Source organism: Berghia stephanieae, chromosome 1, assembly GCF_034508935.2.
Source record: "Berghia stephanieae isolate SIO BIC M18660-M18661 chromosome 1, UCSD_Bste_1.3, whole genome shotgun sequence".
Classification (NCBI taxonomy): Eukaryota; Metazoa; Mollusca; class Gastropoda; order Nudibranchia; family Aeolidiidae; genus Berghia; species Berghia stephanieae.
In genome coordinates this window covers 78,079,942-78,089,252 of record NC_088360.1, presented here as the reverse complement: position 1 = coordinate 78,089,252, position 9,311 = coordinate 78,079,942, and the positions used below count along the sequence as shown (strand labels likewise).

The 9,311-nt window shown below is 37.8% G+C and overlaps 1 protein-coding gene across 3 annotated transcripts in view; it reads right to left on the bottom strand.

Annotated features, from left to right (window-relative positions):
* LOC144957988 (fatty-acid amide hydrolase 1-like) overlaps positions 1-9,311 on the bottom strand; it is a 40,702-nt gene that overhangs the window by 15,234 nt on the left and 16,157 nt on the right. For all 3 annotated transcript variants that reach the window (XM_078889564.1, XM_078889581.1, XM_078889573.1), the window contains exons 4-7: positions 6,602-6,706; positions 2,964-3,020; positions 969-1,061; positions 449-520 (exon numbers count right to left, since the gene is read on the bottom strand). In XM_078889564.1, coding sequence (XP_078745690.1) covers positions 449-520; positions 969-1,061; positions 2,964-3,020; positions 6,602-6,706 — 327 coding nt within the window. The remainder of the gene's footprint in view (positions 1-448; positions 521-968; positions 1,062-2,963; positions 3,021-6,601; positions 6,707-9,311) is intronic.

Genomic DNA, 9,311 nt, shown 5'->3' with positions numbered 1-9,311 from the left:
TCCATAGTTTCTCAATTGATAAGTTCAAATAGGTGACCCATCGTCTCAAAACGGTATGATGTCGGAACGAACCAGATGGTTAAAAGCCGAATTTAATGTTAAACTGGTCAAAAATATAAATTGTTGGTATTTTCACCCTTAAATATGGTTGCCATTCTCCTCAATAAAACATACAAACTCAACACAAATCTGATATTTTTGGTTATAAATTCAATTTTCAACATCTTAACCAACCCGACTTAATACCTTTTTGAGGCGAGGGGTCACTTATGATGATTAAAATGTCCGTTAACTTGTCAAAAATTCTCAAAGATTGAGACTTGTTTTAAAAAGATTTCTAGTGTTGAGTGATTCCGACATTTGACGTTTTCAGGCCAAAATCTTTAAAAAAGTAAATGTGTATTCGTGTCAAGATATGGCAATATGGTGTTATTAATCTAAGTAGTACCTTCATTATCACACCGTATTCTGGATGTATTTTATCAATGAAATGGCTGAGGCCTGCCGTGCAATCTTCACCCTGCAGTGTGGATGAGAGAAAAGAGAAAAGTAGAAATGTTCTCAAAGATTGTGTGATTTTGTTAGTTGGATGATGGTGATGATGATGATGATGATGATGATGATGATGATGATGATAATGATGATGATGATGATGATGATGATGATGATGATGATAATGATGATGATTTTGATGATGGTGATCTTAGTGATGACGACGACGATGAAAATCATGATGATGATGATGATGATGATGGTGATGATGATGCTGATGATGTTGTCGACGATGATAATGATGCTGTTTATGATGATGGTAGTGGTGGTGAATAGGATTATAGAGAGGCAGGTGCTGGGTTGTAATGTGATGGGAATGGTGGTGATTTTGGTGGTAATGGTATTGGAATGGGTGGTGTTGGTCGCGTTGGGCGAAGATGGTGTCGGTTATAGTGGCAGTGTCAGTGCTCACTCACAGCTACGCCAACAACTTCCTTCATGGACAAAGGAATCCCATGTAGCGGTCCTCTCTCGGTGGCATTCAACTTGTCCAGACTTCTGGCACGGTCCTATAGAGACGAAAACAATGATTTCAAATCAACAATTGATTTTGATTAGTTATGAGATGTCAAAAGATTAAAGGAAATGACAATGTCTGACTGTCACTTTTTGCATATCTAGATAGACTTGTAAGTTGTTATCTCACCTCAAATTATACATGGTCCTCATCATCATCATCATTGCTTGTCGCTCTAACATCGAGCATCTGAGGAGCAGACTCTTAGGCCAAAACCAGTGCAGCTGGGCCCGTCCGGCACCCTCTAAGGATGTGCTCCATCGTCTGCTCTGGGCATCCACATGTAAAAAAGCTGTACACAGCCAGCTCCCACTTTTTCATGCTTCCAGCTCTTCTCCCAAGTTTTGACCGTGCTCTTTTCAGTGCTAACCATTTATTCCCGGTGAATGTTCCGTAAGGCAGTTCATCTCTCGGATCTTCAACGGCGTCATTTGCGTGATTGTCCCACTCCCTCCATGTGGAAAGTCTGTACCTATACAGCTGCATGGTCAGGGTTGATGCTTTCTCCGTCATGGAGCTCTTTGTCTACTTGTCGTTGGGTTGTGGTCTTGGAGGAGGTGCCTTGGGTCCATTTCCTGTTTATATTACAGAGCTTTGGAAGTAGTGGCTCTTCGAATGTGGGGAGGTGCAATGCCAGCCAGCCGATGGAGGATTGGAACTGTAGCCAGTTTTAAAGTTACCAATCATGATCCGGCAGTTAATAAGACGCTACCATGTTTTAAAAAATGAGCTTTTATATAGAGCAATGTCCACTAAATGTGCTCAAAGCGGTTTACAAAAGGGTCACTGACGAACAATATAGAACGAGAGAGGACGCCTGTTTCCGACAGATAATATGCTGTTTACGGCCAGGTACTCATTTACACCTGAGATGTGAGAGAATGTGAGTAAAGAGTCTTTTTCAAGATCAGGACATTCCGATCCGAAAGCGAATGTTATACCACAAGACCGCATAGCCGCAAAAGATGAATAGCAGTCAGATTTATGATCTTTTCCACAAACCGTCAGCAATGCATCAAAACTTTATTATGTTTCGGACAGTTTTGAGACAAGCACTTGAATAAAAATAGGTGTGTTAATGATTAATGCGACAACAAACATAGCCGCCGCAAATACATCATAGCACTTTTGCACCTAATTATAGATAGTGTTGATTTTATATGTTGGATTTTAAAAGACAAAGTTAGAAATATTATCGTGGATTTTGAAAATGCAATTTAATTCATTTCAACTGATTTGACACTGTTTTTGAATTGTTTCTATTTATTTTTCTCAAAAGACATTTATTTTAATTTTTACCCCACCCCTTTTTTTTCTATTTTTACAAACCATTAAATTCTATATAGAGCAATCCCACTAAGTGTGCTTTGCAAGTGGTCCCAAGTCAACAGTAATACTTAACATGTCGGACGACGAGATCAGACGCATGTCAGGCGCTAGTGCAAGTTTTTCTTCGACAGAGACGATGCTGTTGAGGCAGGTACAGATTTTACACCTCAGTGCGGTGAAGAAATGTGGGTAAAGACCACGACTCAAGGTCTCAACTTTGCGCCGCCTTAGCAAGACTCGAACCTGAAATCGAGTGTCATACCGCAAGACCACAATAATTTGGTCCCAAAGAGCGCACAATTGAATGATAAATAGTCGTTTTTACTCGTTTTGGATCTATTAAACTTGTTTTTATCATGCCATAAAGCATTCTTAACGTTTTGCGATATTAATCAATAAAATCTCATTTACACCCAAAACCATGAAAACATTCGATATTCAACACATGATTTTTACCATCACCTACGTGATCTAATGTGTTCTACCTTTCGTGAAGGCTACATTGTACTGATGTTTCTTGGGTTACAAATCAATTACTCGCGCTGAATGTCAAAAATCTGCTTACCTCGGCATCCACTATGAATCCCGTGACACAATTACATTTATCATGGACAGCGAGAGCCTGGGGAAATGAAATTATATTCATCAACTGGAAAAGATCGTAGCCATCGTAAACTTATAGCCTGACACTGACCACAAGAATGACGTCAAAAGACAAGTCTCTGGCCACAAAAGAAAACAAATAGTGAGATGTATTCATATTCAGCCAGTGAGATTACTTGTTTCCACTACTAACGAAAATCCACTTGGCGCTCCACAAACTTAAAAAGTGACGTCAAAAGATAAGTCCTAGTGGTTCTCGCGTAGTATCGTTAAATTATAGCCTGGCACTAGAATCGTAGCCATCGTTATCTCATAGCCTAACACTGACAAAACAATGACGTCAAAATTCCAGTCTTTGGCCACAAAATAAAATAAATCGTGAGTTGTATTCAATAGTTCAACCAGTGGGAGCACTTGTTTCCAATGAACACTACTAACGACAACTTACTAGGCCGTGCAAAAACCAAATTAATGACGTCAAAATGCCAGTTTTTTGGGTCTCAGTGTCAGGCTATATAACTTATCGCTTAACGATGGCTACGCTAGAATCCAGCAGGACTTATAGTTTGGCGTCATTTTTTAGGTTTTTGCACCGTTTATTGAGCTGTCGTTTGTGGTGCTCAAGGAAACAAGTGATTCGATTGGTTGAACTATTTAATATAACTCACATCTTGTTTTCTTTTGTGACCAAAGACTTGTCTTTTGACGTAATTTTTTTCTAGCGTATCCATCGTTAACTTATAACCTGACACTAAGACCCATAATTTTACGTCATTTATAGATTTGTGGTTCACTTCGTGAGTTGTTCTTAGTTGTGCTCTTAGAAACAAGCGATCCCATTGGTTGAACTAATGAAACAACTCACGAATTGTTTTCTTTTGTGGTCAAAGACTTGTCTTTTGACGTAATTTTTTGGTCAGCGTCAAGCTATAAGTTAACGATGACTACGATATGATGCACAAATCAATAGAATTTATTTAACATACGTGATAACTTAGGGCAGTTTAGCTCCAGTATCTTAACGACGTCTACACTCGATTCACCAGCATTACGTTTTAAGTTAAATGGGATAAGGTAAATGGGTTGTAGGTGGCAATACACTTGCAAAATAGCAATATTATGCCTGGTCTTGAGCTTTTCTTATATAGGGTCCCTAACCAATAGTATCACGTAATATGTACAAAGAGACATGACTCCTGTTAGGCGATATTACAGGGTTTTTTTTCCGACAGACAACGTTGTTAACGGCCAGGTACTCATTTTACACCTGAATGCGGTGAGAGAATGTGAGTAAAGAGCCTTTTCCAATGACTCAGCTATGCGCCGAGCGAGGGTCGAATCCAGGACCTTCTGATCCAAAAGCGAGTGTCATACCACAAGACCACATAGCCATCTGATGATGATAGCCATTATGAGGATAGAACACAATACGATTGGATGTCTTTCAAAACCCGGTAGGTCGTATTTTCATTATTCAGAGAAAAATGCGATTTTTCAATATTTATTTAATGACTTTAAGACTTAAACGTGTTTGCCTCATATAACGATTCCCTGAGTGTTTTGAAACTTCAAATGTTCTCTCTGGTGATTCTAAGGTATCCAATAAATTGCTTGAGAGTGTTAACTAGTGTTCTATCTTGATGCAATTTAGTAGGTTTTGAAAGCCACCTCCTATTGTTATAAATCCATATATTCCAATCACGACGTCGTAAGTACCTAAGTCAACTTTAGGCAGTATGTGAGTATTTTGCATGATACTTATTGCAAAATAGGAAGATATCACCTTAAATCATATTCGAGACATCGACCGTCACATCATCCTTGATATCGACAAAATTACACAAGCTATGATCGAACGTCTTCACAAACAATGCAGTATATAACTCTACCACAATATTTTACAAAGCAACATTAGAAAGAAATAGTTACATTAGTAAGTTCACAATTCCAACATACAGAACCAACGCATATAAAAATATATTTCCCAAGAACTACCTAGGAATGTAACACTCTCTCACCCGAAATCCTAGATATTTTTACCAACAACAAAGTTGATAGGACATTAACGTCATTTATTTCTCAACTCAACAATGACACAATAATGGAGAAAGTTACCTCATGATTTGTAAAAAATCTACAGTGAAGGGTAATTTACCTTTGGCAGATATAAAAACGTTGAACTTGAACTTGAATTGTTTAAGTACACATTATTCACGAGAGGACCGATTCACAGCCTTTTACATATGGTCTGTGAAGATGCTTCAAAACTCAGTAAATCTAAATATGAAGTAATATGGGGATATCCAAACGTGCCCATTTCCTGTAATGATGACTTGATCTCGGACATGATTCCTTATCCCGATCAGAACGTAAGCCACGATATATAGTCGAGGCAGTCCAGTGGTTAAGGCATTGCACTGCGAGCCAGAACGTTTTTGGTTCGAGCGCCATTTCTATTTTTTTTCTTGGACAAGATTATTAACCCCCAACTTGCTCGCTTTAGTCAACATGGGTTATTCCTGTTGACACGGGACGTTTGATGGATTATCCATATTCCTGAGAGGAATGCCCAGGGGACGGTATCTACAGATGCCGCGCGGAGGGACGTAAACAAAATGACCACACAACCTTCCGACAAGAATCTGTATCACAATGCTTTCACAGTTCGTCCTCCACGTTTCTGGGCCATATAATATTTAAAATATGTGGCTTTCATATTGTTGAGATTTCTTTTGTATTATCCCAGCCTGCTTGGCCTAGCCCAAGTGGAGGTAATTTCTAAAGTTCATAAACACAGAAAGGAAAATAAGTGAGCTCCACAGCTAATCAACAAGAAAGAAGTTATTATTTTCTTAAGTTTTAATTCTTAAAAACCCATAGATATATGTTTTTTATTCAACGGTGTTGTCAACATTATGATTTGGTGGACTTATGATAAGATTTTGACTTTAATTCCTCTTTCATGATTATATGAAGAAAGTAAAAATGTCCCGTCACTCGCCTCCTTACGACATTGATGATGCAGTATCGTACCCTTCCTACACTTTAATTCCTACACATGATGCGAGGCTGGGAAGGCAATTGCCTTTTTAATTGATACCACACCTTATTCAAATCTAATAAATATTAGAGGCCACCCTCTAGTAAAGAAAACACCCAAATCTCACAAAGTAAAACAACACCCTATGACTAAAGCATTGTATTGGATTTCTTGCAATGGATCAAGATCTACAAATAGGATCTACACTGTAGTCAACAAAGAAGAAAACAACACACGGAGCTTGCCTGTTGTGATAATATAGTTTATGCTTCTTGCAAATTGCAATTTATTTCCTCTTATATTGCGACAATGTAAGTAGCAACGCGTTTTAACACCAAACAGTGATTTTCTCATATATTATTATGGCTGCTGTGACGTAGCAAGTCTTGACTCAATTTAACTAATAATTAGTGTAGTTCCAAGAGCCCATAAAAGAAACATTTTCATGTATGAGAAGGACATCGGAAATAAAACTATATATATACTCGAGTTGGGGAGAAAAAAAGGACTTAAATATGGATATGAAAATAATTATCATGATCTTCTGACCACTACTTTACCTTTGCTTGAAAAGCTAAGATGACTTCTGTACACGAAAGCTCTCCTGTCTGGAGTTTTCTTTGAAGCTCAACAAAAGGAATTTCGGTGAGGGTCATGTCGATATTCTGTTTGATGGAACAAGACATGATATGATTTGTCAAAGTCAGGTTATAACCACTCTTCCCCCCCCCCCCAAAAAAAAAAATACAAACAAACAAACAAAAAGCAACAAACAAACAAACAGACAAACAAACAAACAAAAAACACAAAGAAAAACAACAACAACAACAACAAACATACAACTACATGGGCTCTAATAAGGTGGAGATAATAAACGAATGCATTGTTTGAAATTCTCATTAAATCTTACTGGATGTCATCTGAAACACAACTCGTTATCAACAATCATAGTTAAGCCAAATTGTTGGAATAATATTATGTGTAAAGTCTCTTGCAAAAGATATTTTGTTTGACAATTTGGAAGCCATCTAAATCGATCGATCACTGACGAGCAGGCTTCTGCCCAAAAATGACAAAAGTGTTTTGCCACTCCTACAGCAAATTACTGGCCTTGATGAGACACGTCCTCTCCTATTTTCCCCCAAGATGCGATTTAAAGCAACAAAGAGGGGTGCTAGTAGCCGGTGTTATTAAATGTTATCAATAGCGCTTAATTATTTTTGCTTCAAAAATCTAGGGGAAAGTGGACTTTTCGGAGATACGATCGACTTCCAAGCTCTTTTGCTCTTGGCTTTTCTTTCTCCTTTGTCTGACAAACTATGACAAACGCCTTTTTCAGAATTTAACGCTATTTAGGACATCGACCGTCTGACATATGAATCACAATAAATTCTCAAAGGGTGTCTTGACGGATTACCGGTTTGAAACCCGTTAAATTAAAAAAAATATATATATAATACGAGAGAACACCTCATTTATCAAAGAGTGTGTTTGGCGATGCCCTTTAATATTATTGAGCGAGACCGTTGTGATTACTTTAAAATCCGTCAACTCGCTGTTCAAATTTATTATACACACGTTTCTTCTAATCTTTTTTACTCAGCCTTGAAGATCTTAAAGATTATTATTACAGAACACACGATATTGACCGTGTCACTCGCTATCGCAGAAAGTTGGAATATCTGGCAGGCAACGTGACAGCAGTATGAAAAGGCTAGCTATGCTTTCAATGGCTTTGGAAAATGTAATCCAAAATAACAACTATGTGACCCACCATGTAAATGCTGGGAATAAACAAGAGATTTAAAAAATAGTTTAAGTCAATGTATAAGATACAGGATTTTTATTTTCGTTTTATAAAGTTTAAGAATAAAACTCATTCTCTTCAGTGAAGGTATAATTGATTTTAACTTATAAATTCTTCTTCTTCTTCTTCTTCTTCTTCTTCTTCTTCTTCTTCTTCTTCTTCTTCTTCTTCTTTTTCTTTTTCTTCTTCTTCTTTTTCTTTTTCTTCTTCTTCCTCTTCTTCCTAATATAATCTGTGTGAGTGTGTGTGTGTGAGAGAGAGAGAGAGAGAGAGAGAGAGAGAGAGAGGGAGAGACAAAGAGAGAGAGAGAGAGAGAGAGAGAGAGAGAGATATCTGATGGCTAACATTTGATTGATTGATTGTATATGTTTTTATTTTTTTTTTTAATGAGATCATCATCATCATCATAACCTTTTTCACCCTGGGTCAGGGTATAGGCCACAGACAAACAGTTTCCATCCTTCTCTATCCTGAGCTAACTTTTTAATCTCATTCCAGGTCTTACCATTTCTCTGTATATCAGCTTCTTTAATTCTTCTCCATATTCCTCGTGGCCTTCCCCTTGATCTTCTGCCCTGAGGGTTCCAGTCCAATACTATGAATCCGATCCCCTCTCCCTGAATCTGTCCGGTTGTATCCAGTGGGTTTCGCTTACTCCAAGTCATACATTGTGCGAACGTTCCACGACGCAATTCGAAGCTGCTTGTTTGACGAAGACGTCATCGGGTCAACAGAGTCCTTTCGGCTTTGTCTGTTGTCCTTCATAAATTCTGTCATTCCAGAAACTCTTCGGTCGCTAAAAAAAAGGATTTGGTTTGTCTGTCTGCGTTAATGAGATACCTCTCTATATCTTTTTTTCTTCAGATATATTCTTTAAACTCGGGATGTTTAGACCAGATATTTGCACAGACAGACGTGCACTTGTTTGCAGGTCTGATAACCCAACTTGCTATGAACTCATTATTGTAATGGAATTACCCTCAAATACCCTCAAATACCCTCAAACCAATACAAAATATGCTTCATTACAACAACGTTAAACCAAGCCCATAATTAGGTTCGGATATCAGACAAGGTAATGTGCACCTAGTACAGACTTCTCCAGGCGGATGTGACATTTCAATTTTTGAAAAAAAAACGACTTTTACCGAGTGTAGAATCTGTTATGTGCGTGTGTATGAGTGCGCGCGCCATATGTTCAAAGAATCTATGAAGGATATTTGCTTGAGTGAAATGGTCATTTTTTGCTTTTTTCGAGTTCTTGTATAGTTGAATCCTCTTATCTTCGATTTGAATTCTAACGGTATTTAATAATATTCGGACATAAAGTTGATAACAACGTTGGCGTCTGTTGTGGAAGGGATTAATTTGACGAAACGAATTATATTTTTCTATAAAACCATCACGATGCCTAAACAATCTCATAATACATGCAAACCATCTTCATGTCTATTGTAAAAAAC